Here is a 23389-nt window from a genome sequence, read left to right on the forward strand (position 1 = left end):
TATAAATGACTTATGACCTCTGTATACTAATAACGTGTTGTTATTAGTATACAGAGGTCATAAGTCATTTACAGAAACAAGTGCCTGTGGAGCTAACGCTTAAAATTACGAAAGCGTCATATATATAATATCATTCATATTTTTTTTGGAAAAGTAAATAAAAAAAAAAACCCACCAAAAAACAAAAAACTACTAATATTTTATCTAGTATATAGCCTATAAACGATGCTGTTTTCCCTCTTTAGTTTCCAGTACATAGATCTATTCTTTTCAAGTCAGATAAATTTTGGATCCACCACTTTTACCCCGCCGACGTAGCATGACATTGCACCTATTTACAGAAGGTCACTGCTGAGGTTTTTGACCCGAAAGCATGTTTGTTTGTCGATCTTGGCATTTTGATATCTTGACAATTTGTTAATCTGATGTATGTTTCTCTCATTATGATTCAGGAAGTTGCATGTGGAATTTTCAAAGACCTTTTTTCAAAACTTGTGAAGTTTCAGTATCAAATCAGCTGTTGCATGTTCACTTCTTGCGTGACACGTTTCTAATTTTAGTTGTTTACTTTTTGTAACGAGCGCCTATCTCTCCAATGGGAAAATGAAAGACACAATATGATTGGTTCGGCAATTTGACCTATATTTTAGGTAAGTTGTTTACAGGTTACAGACAATTTTGATATTTTCACCTAACTTATGGATCTATGTTATTAAGTTTAAATTGAAAATGATAAAGTTTATTGCTCTCCACACTTTAAACAACCAAATTTTAACCTTAAAGATGTACTTTCCCCGAAAATGCATGTAAAAGTATATGACAACAGCTGAAATGCAGTATTTTTCTACCAATCGGATCGCATGTTAGAAAAATTATGTTGAATTTGGGTCAGTGTTGGTTGTGAATAATTGGGTCACTCAGTCATGGAGAGTTCACATACACGAGATAATTGACCGACTGTCTAAATAGAAGTGAGGACCCGGGGACGTAAACACCCTCCTTCTCAAGGTTTCCCTTCCTACAGTGATCCAGGTAAGTTTGTGGAAATTGACAGCGGCGGAACCGGCGTTCTAGGCATATTGAGAAAATTTTTGATGATTAAGATTTTGACAAAGTAATAACGAAGAAGGGGGAGGGGGTTCACGTCAAATCATGTTTAATGTTGATAACAGAAAACAATGGAAATCTTGTTTATTCTATTCCTATAGTTTTAACCTAATGTATATTCCGAGTTTGTTCTAATTCAGGGGTCATGATTCACCGGTAGATAAAGCTGTAACTTGTAAACAACCCTATACATATTGAAGTATAGTTTGTTGCCTATATGATTTATGTACATTAAAATAAGAAGAAGTAGACATGCTGTATTGTACACGAATGTACGTATGTAGTAGGCTTATGTAATTTTTTAGAAAATCCGTGTTTGAGGTTGACACTGTGGGTGGTACCATATGATGTAATGACATGCTGACCTGTAGACGTATATAAATGCTGTTTATCTGTAAATACAAAGAGGGGCTTTGCCATCTTATGATACATCGAAACATGTAGGTCGTCAGGAGGTTTTGTAAATTATTTTTTTTTTTAACTATGATGATTGGTTTTAAGGGATCATGGTTAAAAACCACCAACAGGGGCATAGCTTCGTTAGGGTCGAGTAGGCATGCATGTGCCTACACATATTTTTCATATTACACTCAAAAATTTAGGAGGGGGGAGGGGCCCCTCCTAAATTTTTGCACAAAATATGTTGATAGATCCTATATATATATTTCTATTATTATTCCATCGGACTAGTGTTCTGTTGTTCCGATGATCGATTATAATCGAAAATCGATCGTTTATAGATTTTTTTTTTTCAATAATCGAGATTTTTCAAAATGTGTTAATGTGTGTGTATTCTTGACATATTTCAACTCCAATTTGAATTTTCTCTATGATCATCCAGTAAACACCCATTCTCAATATAAGGGATCAAACAGTGTCGCTCCATTATTACTTAAGAGAATTAACCTGGACCGTGCTATATTTTCATCAACAATATGAATATGTTTATAGGATTAAAAAAGAAAGTACAATAGGATTGGTTTGGAAGGATATTTAACTGGTTTCAAATTAGAAAATAGTAGCGTATTTGAAATGTATGTTACTGTCTCCGAGTAATACTTTACGTCTGATCATGTCTACGAAATCCCCGTTTATGAATATTAGGTTAAAATGTCTTGATAAAACAAACCAAAATATCATATAGATGGCATTGCTTATTGTTTCTTTCCGTCCTTGTGATAATGAAGGATTTATCTCGTATAATGTACCTGTCGTATATTCTATTTTCGCCCAATTATTTAATAATCGCAAAGATTAGAGACCCTACTAGTCGTTTCCTGTAGGTACATTGATATGCTAATTGTATCTTACCTAAACGTTGATATACTTTCTGTCTCATTAAATGAAACAATGATTCTTAAGTTTAACAATTTGTTTTCAAATTCTTGACTGAAAATTGATATTTCATAACGTAGAGATAAGAAAGAAATGTACGTTACCCTAGTTTTTTTCCGTATTCAATAAGCCGAGTGAGAAATGTCAAACACCCTGAGTTATTGACTGTGTGCATCTTGGACAGAAATAATTTAAAGTTGTTTTATCACATTAAATACTTTCTTTTAAGTAAAGAACTCCTGGTAAAAAATGTACGTTACTGAAATGTTCGTTACTATAAAATTCGGAACTATGATATTACGTTCTTGTTTTCATATTTTACAAATTCTAATAGTTACACGAAGGACGATTTTGAAGGTTAAATATCGCCTAAGCGTCAGAAGTAAAAGAAAACTAAAGTTTCTCCTGTACACGAGGCTGGTATGACGGGTTTTCATCTCTAATATGATTTTGAATATCGTGCATTGGTTTATAAATATTAAACATGTGTGATACACTTCTTGAGCAATCCATGTTCAGGTATAAACCAGTGCATTACGTCTGTAACATGTGGTAATTGTGGAGTATTGATTTGAAGAAATGAAATGTACGTTATGTATGGTAACGTACATTTTGCATATTTCCAGCTCACATTTTTAGAAAATTAATCAAAGAATTAGTGACAACATCAATACCAAATATTATATTAGAATTGTCTCAACAATATTGCACACTAAAAGAAGATTTCACCGGCATAATTATCCTACATCACTATGTTAAAATGACTGATTATAAACATTAGCTAAATATGTTACATACGATGTTCTATTACTATTTCTCCACATTTTATGAACAAAATTTTCTTATATTGATAATCCTTGACAATTATTTCATATTGCCGTGTATAGATAAAATAAATGTGCTCTTTTAAAAGGTTAATGCTGCAATAGAATTGGAAAAACCAGTACATCCATAACGTTAACGTACATTTCAATAATTGAAATGTACAAATGACTCCGTTTTAGCCTTGTCTTCTTTCATCAAATTAAATATATGTAAGGTGTCCACAACATACCACTGTCAGAACATATTAATTTTTCCCTTTATCTCTTATATTTGTTTCTTACTTTAAAAAACAACAACAAACAAATAACAAAAACAACAACAACAACAAAAAAACAACAAAAAAACCCCGCAGATATGATGTTTACTGTCTTGGTAAAGCGACAAACAAGAACATTACTTGAAAATGTTTCTTTGATGAAGATATTAATGGTGTTTAGATAAAGTAATCTGGAGTATTTCCAATCCTTAACGGAATTGGAATAAAAAAATCTATACAATATAGGATTTTTTTTTATCAGGTTTAAATTAACTGTAGAGTTAAAACTAAAACACTATTTTGTCAAACACAAAAAAAATTATTTGATAGTATATGCATTTATTTCAGCTTATATTATGATGTCCTTCCTCAAAGCTACATTAAGTTTAAAAGGAACGACTATGCTTTTGGGGCTATTTATTTTATAAACAAAGCAATATGCATGACTACTGTAGTTGTCGGTAAATTAGAGTGAGAGATGGGGGACAAGCAGGGGGTCCTCGTTTGTTTCAGCAGAGGCTCTCAGTTTTCGTGAATATCCACTACGGTTAATTGCCGACTTTACTGGAAATTCTCTGCAACTTTTAAATCTATATTTGGAAAAAAAAATTATTGTCTTCTTCTACTGATAGTGAAAATCGTGTTTCCATATGCAATGTCCACACATTGTGCTTTAACTTTCTTCGTTAAAATCTTCGAAATGTACGTTACCAAACATTCAATTTTGAAAAAGAAAAACCACCAAAATATTACTATCAACATTATGATTTCTTAATACTGTCTGGAAACATTTCTTTAAACTGATTTTTATTTCTTTACAGTTGATTTATTGACGTTTATTTGTGTGTTATTGAAAGTTGGACATGTACGTTACCAAATCACATTTCACATTTTAACTACATTCTATTGGGTTTGCGGTAGTTTTGAACACGTTTCCTTTCATTAAAATGGTGTTTACAAATATACTGAAACAAAAATTAATGATGCTTTGAGTTTTTCTTACTGACAATAATCATGAAATGTACGTTACATTTATATCAGGTATCTAAGTTGCCAAACTATATGCAAAATTTGTTAATGATTACAAAGGAAAAGCTATATTGTGTAGACGTTAAACACTCACCATTTAAAAAAAGACAGGTGTATTCCAAACTGATCGGTACAAACACAATGAGAAGAACCGATAAAAGTATTATATCGATAAAATATTTCTTTTTATCTGAACGAAAATTCACCATCATTTTAAGAGGGGGAAAATACTTGAACGCTTACATTCAAAAAGATCATTTTGTTAAAATAGGTTGGTGTATTCATTGGTGTTAAAACACAACCCCAAAAATATAATTTTCTTCAATAACACTCTTAATTACAGACCTATTTTAATGATACAGCGATGGTAACGTACATTTTTCGTGCATGTTTGAAATGAAATTATCCTCTTTTTTAACACTTTGTCATTATTTCATGTATTTAGATTTGATAAAAAGAAAATTTGAGACAAAATCTATAGACATTTTATTTTCATTATGCATAATATTAATATCTTTTAACTTTCATTTTTAACAAATCATTTTGGTGTTTGAGCTCTTATATTGAGAATGAGTGACAAGCAAAAAATCCATAGTTTGGAAATATTTGGAGTGAAATAAAAGACCTAAGAGGTGGCAGGGGTACCATGAAAACATGATCTCAACAGATAGCAAACTATGCAGGAAATCTTACCAAAGCAAAGCTAAGCACAAGGTGCTAATTGTATGACAAAAATTTCAGATAATGAATCTAGTTAATATTAGAATAGATTCAGTCTAGTCACTGACAGGAAGCACAAATTGTTTGTTATGTAGCGGTCAGCCGGGTTCGATCGCCGGTGGCCAAATAGCTCAGTTGGTAGAGCACCTGACTAGAGATTCAGAGGGCCCGGGTTCGAATCCTGGTCTTGTCCATTGCATTTTCTCCCTTGTTACATTTGGTGCCGTAGACCAGCCCCTGGAACTGACAGGTGAAAATGCCTGCCAGGGGATTAAGATCCTGGGTTGATGTCTTCAAGTGTGAAGACATTTAAGGAGGCAGGAATGTAGCGGTCAGCCGGGTTCAATCGCCGGTTGCCAGTTAGCTCAGTCGGTAGAGCACCTGACTAGAGATTCAGGGGGCTCGGGTTCAAATCTTGGTCTGGTCTGTTGCATTTTCTCCCTTCATTTTACATTTGGTGCCGTGACCAGCCCCTGGAACTGACAGGTGAAAATGCCTGCCAGGGGATTAAGATCCTGGGTTGATGTCTTCAGGTGTGAAGACATTTAAGGAGGGAGGAATGTAGCAGTCAGCCGGGTTTGATCGCCGGTGGCCAGATAGCTCAGTTGGTAGAGCACCTGACTAGAGATTCAAGGGGCCCGGGTTCGAATCCTGGTCTGGTCCAGGGCTCGAAATTAACATATGCCCGTCAGTCTGTGACTGGTTAAAAGTCTGGCGGACTGACTGACATTTGTTTTAGTCAGTCCGATGGGACTGGTTAATTTTCTAAAGCATCATTTTGGAAAATATAAAGTTAATGAAGTTTTATTTACACATTTGGCATGCTTCGATCTGTAGATATATGAAGACGTAATATATAAATCCCACATTTAATTGAACATTGAAATATTGTCCAAGGCATATCGAGTTAAATTTCATTTTAATAATATTAGCGAAATGTGTTTAATTATTTCTGGAAAACTCTGTTGGACTGGTAAATTTTTCTGCAGACTGGTTGAAATTATACCCTATCAGTCCGGCTGGATTGGTGACATAAAAAGTTAGCTTCAAGCCCTGTGGTCCGTTGCATTTTCTCCCTTCCCGTTACAGTTATTTTATGAATCTTTGTTTTAATTTGAATTTTTTTTATGTTATTACACTTACATAGATATTACCCCATAAGACAAATACAAGTCTGAAGAAATTTCTTTTGTATTAGTAGTCTTTGATATGATTTTTCTTTGATGTGTGATACCTAATAAAGTGTGGTAAACAAACAATTTCTTATCAGATTGATATATAAACAAATATATGCAAGTTGATTTGAATACAAGAGTTAATTTAAATGCTTATAATATATATGTATATATATATATATATATTATATATATATATATATATATATTAAAAAAGAATAGAATAAACAGTACACAAAGTTAAAAATTTAATGCAAGCGCTTTCATTTTATAATCCTCAGGTGTTACATTTTAAAACAGTTTTGAAATGACCTGACGTCATAAAGGCGTCCTAATACTTCACGTACATAACGACGTCATAAACGAATGAAGGGAAAAGGTTTATACGTTAAGTATATTATGACGTCATAGATAGTAACAGTAAACATATTTCACAGTAAGCTGTTGAGAGCCGGTTTTAAAGTCTTAATAAAGTGTCTTTCTTTTTCTCGTCGGGAAATAGTATTTTCTGTATACAGTTTATAAAACGGAAATACACTGAATTGTCTGTGGCCACACTCATCTATATGTTCACTAACTTTAATTTTTCTGTATTCGGGTGCTGAAATGTGTTTATGAACTCATATACGGGTTCGTAGAGTAGTTCCAGTTTCACCGATATAATGTTTTCCACAGCCAGCACATGTTATAACATAAATTAAAATTTTTGGTGGAGCACGTCACACCTGAATTTACCGTAAATTCCTTGTTGTTAAATTTGCACGAATTTCCTTCCCATAAGTATGGGCACGTTCTGCATCGTTGATCGTCACATTTGGTAACGGTGAAATTTTTTTTGTTGGACTTTTCCTGAAAATTAGATTTACATAACAGTCTCCTAAGATTTTTCGGTTGTCTCTTGCTGTTGATAAAAGTATATTTCTTCATAATTTTCCCCATTTTTTCATCTGTTTTTAGTAGGTCATTGAGTTGCCGAACGATAAGTGTAACATTAGAGTTCCTTGGGTTGTATGTTGTAACAAACGGTAAAATGTGTGAATTTGTGGTGGGATTGATTTTGGATTTATTGATAAGATTTTCTCTATTGAGTTCTCTGGCTTTCTTGATTCCGTCATTTATAAGTTTGATTGGATAATTCTGTTTTTGTAAATAACTATTTAATTCCCCTAAATGTTGTTCTCTGGTAGGTTCTTCGCTAACGATGGTACATATTCTTCTGGCGAGGTTGTAAGGTATGGCACGTTTTGTGTGTCTTGGATGCGAGGACGAAAAGTGCAAATACTGGTGAGTGTCCGTGTGTTTGTAAAAAATATCTGTAATTATTTTATCCTCCTTTTTGATAACAGAAACATCCAGGAATGGTATACAAGATGTACTGTAATCCATTGTGAATTTTAAATTGATATCCAATTCGTTTAGAATGTTCTTAGATTTATTCCAATCCGTAATGTCTCTGTTCCAAATAATGAAGCAATCATCCAAGTATCTTTTCCAGTTTTGTCTTATATATAGACCAAATTGTTCATCAAATGATTCTTTAACTTTTTGGTATAATAATACCTCTAAATAGCCGAGTGTAAGTGTGGCATATGTTGGCGCTATTTTGGTTCCCATTGCGGTATATAAAATGAAAGCGCTTGTGTTAAATTTTTAACTTTGTGTACTGTTTATTCTATTTTTTAAAAATATTTTATACCGGACACTGTGATTTTTTAAAAACACAATTTGGATATATATATGTATATGTATATGTATATATATATATATATATATATATATAAAGAAATGGATTATAATCAATAATCACATTGAAAGGCTTCTCTGATTATTCCGATTTATCGATTATCATTTTTCATCCAATTCCCAACACTAGGTCAGATGTTTTCTTTTATTCTACGTGGCATCAAGATGCTTAATTTGGTTAATAGAAAATTATACGAACAAGTCAACAGTGTAATTGATGCTTTTAATCATGGATATAAGATAAGTTATAGATCTGTAAAAATTCAAATTCATTTTCTTTTTCTATATACAATGCATTATTTTTTGTACTTTTCCCAAAATAGCAGTTTTCGGCATAAAATTCCCAATTGAAACAGTACTGGACCCTGGACTAATAAGGGTCAATTAAGCATTGGCTGTATATTTCATTTCTTGCCACTTAATGTGTGATGATCTTAAAGGAGAAAAAGAAACAAGAATTACCATTGCCTTTTAAGTGCATCAGTTAATCAATGTTTTTCATCATTTATGCTTTACATAGATCTATGAAAGATATGAATTTTTTTTGTGGCATTTCCACAAAACTTCAATGTAAGCAGTCTTTAACAAATCCTGAAACAAGGTAAATTTTGGAAGTATAGGCATGTGAAACTTGCATACTCGCAACCCAGAGGAGCATGTAAAATACTCACAACCCTGAGGAGCATGTAAAATACTCACATCCCTGAGGAGCATGTAAAATACTCACAACCCTGAGGAGGATGTAAAATACTCACATCCCTGAGGAGCATGTAAAATACTCACATCCCTGAGGAGGATGTAAAATACTCACAACCCTTAGGAGCATGTAAAATACTCACAACTCTGAGGAGGATGTAAAATACTCGCATCCCTGAGGAGGATGTAAAATACTCATATCCCTGAGGAGGATGTAAAATACTCACATCTCTGAAGAGGATGTAAAATACAGTATAATTTGTCCAAACCGGCCTCTGAGTACTCCGGCGCTCTGTCAATTCCGGCCACAAAATATAGTCCCTAACATTTCTTTAACTAATCCTTTATTAATAATTCCCTGTACTCCAGATACTGCTTATTCTGTATATCGGCCGGCTTACACAGTCCCATCTGCTATCAATTAACTTTAATTATCCTGTGTAAACCGGCCGCTCGATGATACACCACCCTAATTGTTACGGTCAATCGTATTCGGTGTGCACAAGGTCCCAACTGCTCGTAATTAGCTCTAATTATCGCATTTAAACCAGCCACCCCATGATGACCAACCTGTCGGTATTCGGTCAATCACACGCGGTGTACACAAAGGGTGTCTCAAGGGAAGCCACAGGTAAGTAAAAGAGTGCAACTGGCGATGAGTCGCGATCAGTTTAAAATAAAACCTGATTTTTAGGGGGTGCACTTTTCAATTATGGCAGCACCACGCACGAGGTAATGGCGCCCTCCCCCTAACGACAGAGACGAGAACTGACATTAAAAGACAAAGTTCAATTAATCGATGAATTCAATACATTCTTGGAATGAAACAAAATCGGCAACAATCCCGTTATGTTTTCCAAAAGCAGGGTTTCCCCACGTGGACTTCTCGGAGCTCTACGGCGAGTCAGACAGTGATGATATGCAGTTAGTTAGCACAACTCGCCATGTCCGGTCGATCACTCGGCATTACATCAGTTTCCGTTTCACAAATTGAGACAGTTGAAAGCGATACATTTACAATGAAAGCTGGGAAAGACAAATTTTAAACGAACACAACACAAACTTGATGAACGTATATAATGTAGCACTTGATAACGGCGATGATGTAGACGAAATCGACAATTTACCAACAGAAAATTGCGTGAATAATTCCCAGATTTTAAATTGTTTAATAAAAATTGAAACTTTTTCAAATGAACATGACAATAAAACACTGACATTTATATTTTTACATTTTGAATTCTTCTGTGATATAATAAAACGTTAGCAATCATTACACACATATGCATAGATAGTGAATACAAGGGAAGCAACTCACATTCTTGTCAACATTCTGCACTCCGGACTCTGTGCAAACCGGCCAATTTCTTTGGAACCACACATAGCCGGTTTAGACAGATTATACTGTACTCACAACCCTGAGGAGCATGTAAAATACTCGCATCCCTGAGGAGGATGTAAAATACTTTCATCCCTGAGGAGGATGTAAAATACTCACATCCCTGAGGAGGATGCAAAATACTCACAACCCTGAGGAGTATGTAAAATACTCGCATCCCTTTTGTATATTTTTGTGAAGATACAGTTTCATGAACTTGTTATGTATGCTACTATATCGTCATGATCAGTTTTTATGAAATTTTGATAACGCCGTTTAAGGAAAGGTGCAATTTTCTGACGGTGATATATTATTCTGTTTATGTACGTCTCGCATCTTAAAAAGTGTGATGACCTATGTATTTTATTTGATAATTTGTTAGTTTTAACTCTAATAAATGGAAATAAACATGCATTTTAAACTTGTATCAGATAAAACTGCGAGTATTGAGTTACTTTAATCAAGCAATTTAAGATCTATAAAAAGTATAATCTTGATTTTATGATGTGCATGCCATGTTGCATAATGAATTCGAAGTATTATGTGAAAAGGTTGCAAAACAAAGGAATAGTTACAAAAATCAGTAGATTTATATGCATACATGTATGTGATTTTTCAAATGTGGAAGAATTTGACATTGAAAAATTCCCAATATCCAAAAATATAGATGGTTTTTCCCAAATCATTTGGGCCAAATGTAGCTTTTAAAATTGTTTTGATTGATTGTATCTTATTAAACGCCCCTCTCGAAAAATTTTCACTCATCTGTATACGTCACCAATACCAGTGAAGGTCTTCAAATTTAGGCCTATGCTGGGCACTTACGGCCATTGAGCAGTGAGGGTTCTTTAGCTTGCCACACGTACTGTGACACGGGAGATCTGTTTTTAAGGTCGTATCCGAAGACCCGTGACATTCACACCTGATGCTGAGCTTTTGGCGATGGAACTGTCACTACCTGTTTTAATGACTGGTCTGTTGCCGCTGGGATTCTGGTTTGCGTGTAAGAAACACTGCACACATATAGTAATATAGTTATGGTATTCAGTTTTCACTGACTTTGTAAGTAAATGTATGGAAGTGCCTTTCCTGCATTCATGGCCATTATTGAATTATTGCAATGATTCCTGGGTTGAAGTGTGTAAACTCAGCCTAACCTGGGAAGAAAGCATTGATTCTGGGGTCAAAAGGTCACTATGGGACTTTGTAGAAAAAGCTGACACTATACACTGACTACAGGCCACATTTTTTGCTCAATCGAACCATTACTTCACATGTAGCTTCTGGGGTCCAAAGATCAAGGTCACTATGGGACTTAATTTACTGATTTTCTACATTGTGAGGGAATTTATTGGTTTGCAGAGCTCTTGTTAAAATTGAATTTTTGATATAGGTAAATATAAAGTGTTGGTACATGAGAATTCAAGTATATATTAAATTTCAGAAAACATGATATAAGATGAAACTTCAGGGACTGTAAAAATTATGTCATTATTATGCATCTGACTTTTACTTTTTGATTGAATGTATATAACCTCATAGTAGACAGCTTGTTATTTTATTGACATTTTATATATATATAAAAATTGATATGAATGCATGTAACAGAAAAAATCAGAAATATCTTTTAAGAAGAAAGTTAAATGCATATAAACAATCCATAAAATATAGGAGCTTCCTGGGGCTTTGCCCTGGACCCACTAGGGGCTTTAAGGCAGCCCTCAGACTCCCTGCCTCATGAAGTTGTGCCCCCTAACTGCCCCTGCATACATATACAACAAACTAATCTATACTTGTGTCAGTAGGCCATAAAGAATTACAGCAGGGCAAGCATTTCAAATGCTTGAAAGAAATTCCGAGGTCCATCAATTAAGCCTGTTTAGCAGACAAAGGTAATATTTCTGTTATTTTCCTTCACAATTTCATCTTGTCAAGGTGAAAGTGTTGACTTACCAAGTGAACAAGAAAAAATGTGTTCACAGCAGTGAAAAAAATCTCATTCACTGTTTATTTTTAGTACCTATACCCATTTTATAAGTATAATGCCATATGTAATTTGAAAGGGGTGCCATAATCATGAAATCTAGAAATGATTGAGCATGAGTGAATGGAACAATAATAAAAACATGATAATTAAGTGTCTTTAGATAAATAAACAAAATTCATGGTTGACTGTCCATACATTCTTAGTCACAAGGGTCACTGACCGAAAAATTTGAATGTTTTTCATTTATGGTATAGAATACTTAATGTAAATTTTTCGGATCGAAGTCAATTCATATAGACTTGTGGTAAAAAATGAGATTATGAAACCCAAGAATTTCAAGGTCAAAATCATGTGAAAGCTTATGGTCCAAATCAAAGAGCACATTGGTAGGTAAAATGCATGTTAGCTAGTACTTTCGCATAGTGTCAATACATTTATTGTGAGTATTCATGGCAGATAACACCCACCCCCAATTTACAAGCATTGTGGAAATAAAATCTTAATGTTACAAGTGGTTTATATTATAATGATTGGTTTTATATAGCGCCTTTTCCAGCGTATGCTGCTCAAAGCGCTTTACAATGCTTTATTACCCCGGCAGACCTTGTGTCAATCTAGAACTTTCTCAGCCTCCTAGAAGCATACAGATACAGTGCAAGCTGCCATTACAATCGCTAGAGCACTAACATTCTAACAATATCTTTCACTGTTTATAGCCAGGTACCCCTTTTACACTTGGGTGGAGTGAGAAAATTCATGTAAAGTGCCTTTCCCAAGGACACAACGTCGGCCCTGCCGCGGCCAGGACTCGAACCCCACGACCTTTCGGTCGAGAGTCTGACGGCCTAACCACTAGGCCACCGACGACACATGTTAATCATTTGATTAACAAATCAATAAGCGAAATGTCCATGTTTCAGGCCCAAGAATTAGAAAATATACTGGCAAGCAAAGAATTTGCAGTAATCAGAAAAGTTCAATGCCCTTACAAACATAAATCATGTGCATTTTAGTATTAGGAGAGGTATATGGGGTGGGTTTGTCTGAAAACTGATAGAAGCTATTTATCCTTTACTTTGAACTCTGATCTTTTTGACTGACTCTTATAGGCCTCAATGGTAAAACAGCAAATAAACAAGTAAGAATATTTTGTCAAGACTTCTAAGCTGAAGAGAAGAAACTTTTTAGGCTTTTTGACATCACTTAGGTGACCTATTGCTATTAGTCTGCATCTGTTGTCCGTCATGTGTTAACAATTGAACATTTTTAACTTCTTGACAACTACCATTTCATTCTCTCACCAGAGAGTGCATTACCAAAGCTTCACATACACCTCTGTCAACGCTTGGAATCACCTGACAATATAATCACATGATATAAACAATTGTTCTCAGTTTCCTTTCCCTTTAAAAGTTTTGACAACAAGTGATACATCAGGCTCATTTCATAGCCCAACACTGGCATTTTTATAAGTACATGTATATATTTACCATTTAGCTGTTTGTCTCTTATTTTACAAGTTTTATGGTATTTTTACAGCCTTTCTTAATTTTGATTCCATTTTTATATTTAAATCTTCACCACGTGAATGTCTTAAATTCATACGGATATTACGAAGTAGTTCCAAATTCAGGATCATAAAACGGTGATTTTAAACAATTTACAGTAAGCATCAATTTGATTGCACCAAAAACATTTCATAATATGACTAAATATTTAGTCCAAAACATAAATGTTGGATATTAGAAACTATTACAAGATTTCTGTAAAAATCCATTGACAGAGGTTAGTGCGAAGAGCACACAGAACTCTGGGGTAGAGAATGCTACCATTCTAATTCTTTTCAAATTTGGTATGGAACATCTTTGGGACAAGGGGAACATAAATTGTAAATTTAAGGAGTCTATTACTCCTGGTGCATTAGGGGCAAGGCAAGAACTGCTAAAAATTGACCAATTTTCAAAAATCTACTTCCCTACAACTGTGCGAAAAACTAAATGCATGGTCACGTAGAGCAGGATTTAGGCCTCAACCAAAATTGTTAATTTTATGATCCCTGGAGTAGAGTTTCTGACTCCAAGGTGAGACTAAACTTGGCATGTAGCGTTTATGTGTAAAACATTTATTAAATTGAAACTAAATGGATATTTTGAAGGAGCAAATTGTAAATTTCATGATCTGTGGGGTAGGGGTTTTGGTATTAGGATGGGACCAAAATGATCATAGTGATCAAATATTTCAAATGTATGCATCAGCCATTGAGCATTCTTGACTTCTTGATATTCCAATTTTTTTCAAAGAAGTATAGGTACAGTTTCTACAGTCCCAGAAAATGGATGATTTCAGTAAGAGTCCCAAAATCTGGCATTCAAATAAGGAATATATAAGCAAATCTAAACTATGTTTAATTTGATCCAAAATTGCTTTGTGTTGTATGACACCCCTGGAGCGTGAAGTTGGCATAAAATTTTCAAAAATGCCAAAATCAATGGAAAAATCATAATTTCAGGGGATTTTCTTTTCGGAAAACATACATCCCATGCATCAAGCAAATTCATATTCAAATACATTTTTCATCTTCTATTAATATACAATATATATTACTTTCATATTGCTCGATGGATGGGCACACTTTTTCCTAAGCAGTAATCTGGATGAAATTTAACAGATATCCAACTCTTTTTGAAAAAAGGCGGAAAAAAGTCCTATTCATGACGTAATAATGCTATCAAATAAGCAATAACTTTGATTTAATTTGAGATAGTATACATTAGATTATTTAAAACACAGATCAATTAAGCTTCATTAAAGACACATTTAAAACAGAAATTTTTTGGGCCTTTTTAAGTACACAATTGTACCTTGTTCTTTGGTTTGAAGCATCTTTTGGTTGACTTTATCAAAGATTAACACTATATGGAGAGAGAGAGTTATTTATAGAACTACTCTTTGTTGACGATTTAGGGGAATGTAAAGATATTAACACGGATGCATATTTGTTAAGTTCTTAAATATATTTGCTGTATGAAATACACCATTTGAAGTTACACGTATATTACTTGACGTGTTTTGCTGTACCCAAGAAAATGATATTCCATTCATACAACATTTGTATCATTTAGTATCTCGCTCTAATCAATATATTTCATAAATACCTACAGCAGGCAGACATAGTGTATTCGTAAGTGCTGTACGTATCATGTATATTACATATTCATGTAAGCAGGCCTGTTATATAGTCCTTCGTGTACATGGCTTAGGAAGTAATTTTATATGACACAATCAAAGTGTTTATATTCATGACCCCCCCCCAAAGAAAATTGAAGAGCCATTTTATTTTCCATAATTCATTTGAATAGGGAGGACAACGAACAGCGCCTTCGAAAATATGATTGCGTTCTAGCTACTCAACAATTTTTGGCAAATACACACATTATTTTCCTCATGCTAATTAACACAAGATTCTTACGCAAAATGTCTATGATCACGATAAAGTTACATGAAAGTGCATAATGTATTTTCCATAGCATGCCAGTTTTTAATAGTCTTTGATCTCAATGAGTATTTTTTAGATAAAAAGTTAACATTGTAACTTTCAGAAAATATTAAAAAAGAATCAGGGGACTGTACTGGTAAATCCTATAACGTTGATGACGTTCTGAAAAGCGATCGCCAGACGACAGTGTCAGAGTTAATAATGCAATATTGTAACGTTATTTTCACAAAATCAGCAACAAGTAAATGTTACATGTTATATATGGATGAAAGGGGAAAATTATCGCCTTTGTACCTGCAAAATATGGTCAGCTTTTGAAGCTCGGCCAATTTTGGCCAATAGCGTCCCTAGTTCTTTACAGCAGCTGATAGTATTCGTTTCTGTTGTTTTCGCATTGGCAATTCTACTGAACAATTACGGAGACAATTTTTAAATGATTATATATTCAAGCTATTATCACAATTACTTGTACTTACCTCTTTTTATGACGCGCTAAATTTTGATTCATTACAATTCACCGGATAGACCAAAAATGTATAATTATGTCTTCTGATCTCTGGTTGTTTGCATTGTTATCAGGGGATGTTTGAAGGTAATTTGACCTTTTGTACCTGAAAACCAGTGGCAGATGGCGATAGGCATATCTGGCATTATATCGGGTTTTTTTTTAGCGTGTATGGAAATCTGTTCTTCACATTTTGATGGCAGTATGCGGAGAGGGCGATATAATGGGTGACGATATACTGATGTGACACTGTATTATTGCATATTATGAAGTTGTGCACCTGTCATTTTTATTGAGATTATTTAACCTTGATGGAAGTTATGGATACATGCATTTTCATTTTAGAGGTGTTTTTTTTCAACTTTATGGACTTTGCCATTTTCTTTTAGATTTTGTAACGATAACATTGCTCTCTCACAGTGACTACTGCTTAAGTATAGGAAAGGGTATAATGGAGTCATCATTTCACTTGTCTGTCTGTCTCTGTTTGTTGATTTGAGTTAAATTTGTCCAGACATTTTTTAAGAGATTAGAGTATGGATATCAATGAGCCCCACTGGGGTATTAGTCCCAGTAGGACAGTACTAGTGGATATTATCTCTAAAAAGCAAAATTCATTAATATGTGTTACTTTTTGTTCACATGAAACTTGTCATGATTCCACATGGGAAATATACTACTTTCATTTTAATACAGCCGGAGTTATAATACGCACATGTATTTCAAATTATGGATTCAACAGAAAGCACTCATCATGTTCATTTTTTTCAGCTAGCTGTTCAATGTTCATGGCCAGTCAGGTGTACCAACAACATGGATTGAATTTTGATCCGTAAGTCAGATGATGTAATTTTCTTAAGATCTTGCTGATTTAAACTGGTTAGAAACAAGAATAAAGCTTGCAAACCTCGTCAATGGCAATGCACATGCATGTTCAAGGTAACCATGTTGCATAACTCACTGAAGAAATGTTCTCTATTTGCAGAAAATAATCTGTCATTTTAAAATTTTAAGGAACATGGTTAGCACAAAGTTACGAGCAATTAAACTTTTCATCTTATGAATTGAATGCATACCTTAGTTAAAAACTAGTCTGCTATTATATGTATTTCTTAACATTGAAATTTTTTGGAAGACATATTCCTCATTTATATCTTTGCAGGTGACTTACTTTAACTTGAGCGGTACTGTAAAACATAAACAATTTCAGCATAATATGACAACGATGGGAAAAGAAGCTAGTCTGGATGGTTTAGGTAACAATTAAATGAAGGAAGTCTTCTGGACAGAAAATAAAAGTATAGATATGTCATATACAGAGAGTGTTAGATGACATGATTTACAATTTATACAAACCAAATACTGCACAGCTTCATTTTCTTGGGTATCAAATTTCATGGCTTTGCCAAAATAATGCATTTTCAATGATGTGTAAAGTCAGGACAGCTAGCTACTGTTTATTTATTACTCTGAATTAAAAATATTAAAAACCATTATGTTTGATCACTCCTGCTTAACCATAAAAACAACAAAACATTTTAACGAAATGCTAAAATGATGTTCAAGTATAACTGTGCACAGAAGATTCCCTCCCCAGATTTATTGCACTCGATCCTCCAAATTAAAATGGATTAAGATTTTCTTATTTGTGTTATAAGCAAGAACATTTCAAAGTGGAGCATTTTTTGCAAAGGGGTATAGTACAATGTAAGTATAATGCATAGTTGCATACATACACCCACAAACACAACATCATTATAGTATATATACATACACCCACAAACACAACATCATTATAGTATATATACATACACCCACAAACACAACATCATTATAGTATATATACATACACCCACAAACACAACATCATTATAGTATATATACATACACCCACAAACACAACATCATTATAGTATATATACATACACCCACAAACACAACATCATTATAATATACTAACACTCCACAGACACATAGATTGTTAGTTTTTGACAGCGTTCATTTTCCATTATATTTACAAGCAAAGTAAGATATATTGGGTGACTGCCCCCCTCTTTAGCTCACATGAGCCTTTCTGATAAAAAATTTGTCTGTTGTCTGTCGGTGGTGAAAACTTTTCACATTTTCATCTTCTTCTCCAGAACCACTGTGCCAATTTCAACCAAACTTGGCACAAAGCATCCTTGGGTGAAGGGGATTCAAGTTTGTTCAAATGAAGGGCCATGTCCCCCTTCAAAGGGTAAATAATCACAAAAGTGAAAAATAGGTTGGTGTCATTTAAAAATCTTCTAAAGAACTACTGGGCCAGAAAAGCTGAAGTTTACGTGAAAGTTTCCTGACATAGTAGATTTAGGTTTGTTGAAATCATGATCCCTGGGGTTATGTAGGGGATCAAAGTTTTACATGCATATGTATAGGGAACCAAACTTGGCACAAAGCATCCTTAGATGAAATTTGTTAATATGAAAGACCATATCCGTCTACAAAGGCATATGATAATTGATGAATTTGTTGTCAAGTTTAATAGTTAAGATTGATAATTAATGAATTTTTAGTCGTTACTTTTGAAAAGTTTTTTCTGAACCAAGCAGTTTGTATAATGATAACAGCTCAAGCTTTTGAGTAAACTCGGGTGACCTATTGCAATCGGTTGGCATCCGTCATCGTCTGTTGTGCATTAACAATTGAACATTCTAACTTATTGATAACTACCTGTCCAATTCTTTTCAAATTTGGTATGAGGCATCTTTGGGACAGGGGGACATAAATAGTAAATTTCAGGATTCCTGCACCCCTGGGGCTCTAGGAGTTGGGCAAAAATTGTTCAATATTGACCAATTTTCAAAAATCTTCTTCTCAAGAAATGCACACATGTAAGAAAAACTAAATGCATAGTCATGTAGAGCAGGAAGGCCCCTACCAAAATTGTAAATTGCATAACCTTCGGGGTAGGGGTTCTGACCCCAGGGCAGGGCCAAACTTAGTATGTGGTGTTTATGTGTAAAACACTGAAATAACATCTCCTTTATTGCTATTGATACTATATTGAAACTAAATGGATCTTTAGAAAGAGCAAGTAGTTCTTTATTTAAATTGTAATTTTGATGATCCCAGGGGAAGGGGTTTTAGTATTAGGGTGGGGCCACAATGGTCAGTTATCAAAGGTGTGAACAATAGAAATTTTTAACTTCTTGATAACTATCATTCCAATTCTTTTCAAAATTGGTATGAAGCGTATTTAGAACAAGGGGGGTATGTATTGTAAATTTCAGGATTCCTGCACCCCTGGGGCCCTAGGGATGGGGCAGAAACTGCCCAAAATTTATCAATTTTCAAAACCTTTTTCTCTATAGAAACACACGTTTAAGAAAAACTAAATGCATAGTGATGTAGTGCAGGAAGGCCTCTACAGAAATTGTAAATTTCATGATCCCCGGGGTAGAGATTCTGACCCCAGGGCTGGGCCAAACTTAGTATATAGTGTTTATGTGCAAAACGCTTAAACAACATCTTCTTTAGTGCTATTGATACTAAATTGAAACTAAATGGATATTTAGAAATTTACCAAAATTGTAAATTTGATGATCCCAGGGGTAGAGGTTTTGGTATTAGGGTGGGGCCAAACTTAGTATATAGTACTTATGTGTAAGTTTGCTGATACTGTATGAAATCTAAATGTATACTTAGGAATAGCAGAAGAGGATGTATAAGAAATAATGGATTTCACAACCCAGGGTATTGACTGTAGGATGGGTCCGAATTAGTCACCTTTTAATGTTTTAATGTTAATGTGTTAATATTTTTATATTATGTAAAGCTTTTCATCAGTGTATGCACTTTTGAGGGCATTTGAAAAAAAAAATCTTTAATGCTATTGATACTAAATTGAAATTAAATAGATTTATTATGTAAAGTCTTTCATCAGTGTGGATAGTTTTGGGGGCATTTGTATTTTAAAAACACATCTTGTTTTATATTGTTGCTGAATATTAGAATTTAGCTTAGAGATGCAGAATAGGAAAATATCATAAATTTCTTAGCCCCTGAGTGTAGTGATACTTTCAAGTAATACTTATGTGACCAATTAAGTCAACTTCTTTAAAGGACACATCGCAAAAGTTTCTAAAGTATACAAAATTATATGCAGTTTGTCTTTCTTTGTTTATAGTAATTAATTCTAATAGTTTGTTGGCTGAAATATTGCGATAAGTAGCCACATTATGGATTTAAATCTAAGCCCTGATTTATAAAATTCTTGTTAATTAGTTAGGTAATCATGTGGTACAGTGACATCATATGCGACGTTCTTTGATCAACTGATTGTGAAAATAGTGTTCAATAGTTTAAAAAACTCAGCTTATTGGAGCCTAATTTATTCACCATAGACAACATTTATTTCGATGTTGACAAATTTCCCGAATGTTATGTTTTAGCCACCAGTGCATACGAATAGCGATGTAAATACCCAAATGTAGTGAAGAAAGCGAGTATGAAATCGTAAATTGCAAGGAAATGATGTTGACATGGGTAACCATTTAAACACTATTTGGTGATGTTATTCCTTTACCTAAGTAATTGGTGGGTTTTTTTCTTTCTAATAAACTGTACAGTACAATTATTATTTATTTTTGGATTAGACAAATTATGATGTTATATACCTCGTTGACAACTAGGCCTGCTTACTGTCACAGGTGCATTTTGAAAATAAATGAATAAAAATAACAAATTTAAAGTGGAAATCACAATAATTTATTTTGATAAAGCAATTTATTATTATTATTTTTGAATTGTGATCTACACATTGTTAGGAAGTGGGAGCACAGCGTTATACTGTACTTGATGTTACGAGTTCATTAAAGAAAAGAAATGAAAGCATTTTAATTCAGTTTAAAATTAGGATATTTTGATATTCATATTTGAAAGTTGAAATATCTTGAAATATCTTTAGTATTTTAAATTACTCCTAACTTTTTTCAATTGAAGATGAGAAATATAGTAATGTTGTGATAAGTAATATATGAAATATATTATACAAAGCACTACATATAACAGAGTACCTTTTGTTGATGTTTATTTATTATTTTATCAAAACATTGTAAAATCACAATTTCAAATGTTTCACCGCTGTGATAAAGACCTGCAAATTTTGTTGACCAAGATACAATTTTCCATGACTGTTGCCATGGAAATTATTTTCCAGTGTTCCAAGCTAGTTCGTTTTACTCACTTGACGTCACATTCATTAGCAGCTTTATTATCACCTTGGACATTTTAGCACACCATTTCTTGAATTCAGAGATTATTGTATGCCACAGCTATCCCTCCATTACATATGAGTGCATTTTGTTTTGTGTTGATGAGCAGAAATATGTTATGATTTTGAGTGAATAGATAGCTTTTTGTTCTGAGGACAGATAGTGCAGAGGAAATGTTCAATTTAATCAAACTTTTGGATCAGATGAGAGGATTGGGGAAATGCAGTGAGGAGTCGGGTAAAAGTCATTTTTAAAAATATTGTATTATGAGGAAGTTATGAAATCATTTTTTGAAAGAAAAATATTAACATTGTACAATGGTACCATAGCGCAAACAAAGTCAGGATTTATGATCCATTTAGCATTGTGCAGTGATTTTCTCTTTGATCTTTTCATGTTCTTTTGGGTGTGTTCATTGTTGTTTTTAGGTCACTTGAGTCACTCAGGTGACTTAGTGCTATTCATCATGCAACATGCATTAACTGTTAAACATTTTTAACTCCTTGATAAATACTGTTCCAATTTTTTTCAAATTTGGTATGATTTCTAAAATCTTCATTTCTACATCCGAATACTGAATTGAGAGTTTAGTAGAGCAGGAAGGCCGTTACCAAAATTGTAAATTTTATGATCCCCTTAGCAGAGGTTCTGATTCCAGGGCAAGGCCAATCATGGTATAGTGTTTATGTGTAAACATTTAGATAACAGCTTTTTTAATGCTGTTGATACTAAGTTGAGACTAAGCAGATATTTAGAAGGAGCTGGTAGTTCTTTACCAAAATTATAAATTTCATGATCCCAGAGGTAGGGTTTTAGTACCAGGGTGGCACCAAAATTGTTGGTGTTAACAATTCATCATCATCACCATCCAATTTTATCATCCAGGCCTTTTTAAAATTCTTTTGCAAGGGTAAGGCCTGCCTGTCCTGTCGAGATCTTTCTCCTGTGGATTGATATTATTCAGTCCTATAGAATCTAGGTGTTTTACTAACTCATCCCATGTCAGCTGTGGTCTTGCCTGGAGCTCGATATCCAGTGGCATTCAATGTACGAAACTGTGATATCCAACCTGTACTGCACTCAACATGGCCTAACCATTTCAGCCAACATATCTTGATAACATCAGTAATGTTTCTGATGTTAAGCTGAGTAATAAGAGACCCAAAGGTGACATTTACTTCAGGTTTTAGACGGCAGATCCATCTTAATATTATCATGGCTTTGTTGTTGCGTATTAGTTTCCATAGAGTAGCAGCTGTTAGTGCCCATATTTCAGAACCATATAGCAACACAGGTCTAATGTAGGTTGAATATAGACAACCCCTGGTTGTGATTGCCAGGTATTTGTTCATCAGGATTGGAAGAAGCTCTCTGAATTTCTACCAAGCAGACTTGCATCACGTTGTTACTGCAGGTTCACATCCCCCGCCTGATGACAAAGTGTCCCCAAGGTAACAGAAGTCTGCTGAAACTTCAAATGTCTCCTCACCAATTTTTACCTCTGTCATAGGCCTACCATCAATAGGTCGAGCAAGTCCATGACAGTGCAGGTACTTGTATCTTTGATCAGGTTTAAGAGGACCATTGATTCCACTACATTTCTCAAGGACCCAGCATGAACAGCTGTTACAGAAGATGAGTTTCTGCCAGTGCTTTTTAGACAGACTGCAAATGGGTACTTTCCTGAACTTCTCATAGATTCCATATTCAAGCCAGATATTATGACTTTGACCCTGAGATCTTTCTTCTCCAAGCTCTTCTTCCACTTGACCACTCTTTCAATCAGAGACTCAATGGAAATGACAACAACTGCTAGATCATTAGTATATAGGAGCTCCCAAGGGCAGCTTGTATGAAATTGGATTGACAGTGCTTCCAGAAC

General features: G+C 34.1%; 1 protein-coding gene across 5 annotated transcripts in view; it reads left to right on the plus strand.

Annotated features, from left to right (window-relative positions):
• The first annotated feature begins 299 nt into the window (after positions 1-299).
• The window catches only part of LOC125679482 (uncharacterized), a 109398-nt gene continuing 86308 nt past the window's right edge, over positions 300-23389 (plus strand). For 2 of the 5 annotated variants that reach the window (XM_048918733.2, XM_048918736.2), the window contains exons 1-3: positions 363-1032; positions 17024-17084; positions 17415-17508. In XM_048918733.2, the coding sequence (XP_048774690.1) occupies positions 17469-17508 (40 nt within the window). In that variant the 5' untranslated portion in view covers positions 363-1032; positions 17024-17084; positions 17415-17468. Of the gene's footprint in view, positions 1033-7634; positions 7732-17023; positions 17085-17414; positions 17509-23389 lie in introns of all 5 variants that reach the window. The other 3 variants (XM_056154396.1, XM_048918734.2, XM_048918735.2) reach the window with 3 other exon arrangements.

Source organism: Ostrea edulis, chromosome 2 (assembly GCF_947568905.1).
Source record: "Ostrea edulis chromosome 2, xbOstEdul1.1, whole genome shotgun sequence".
Classification (NCBI taxonomy): domain Eukaryota; kingdom Metazoa; phylum Mollusca; class Bivalvia; order Ostreida; family Ostreidae; genus Ostrea; species Ostrea edulis.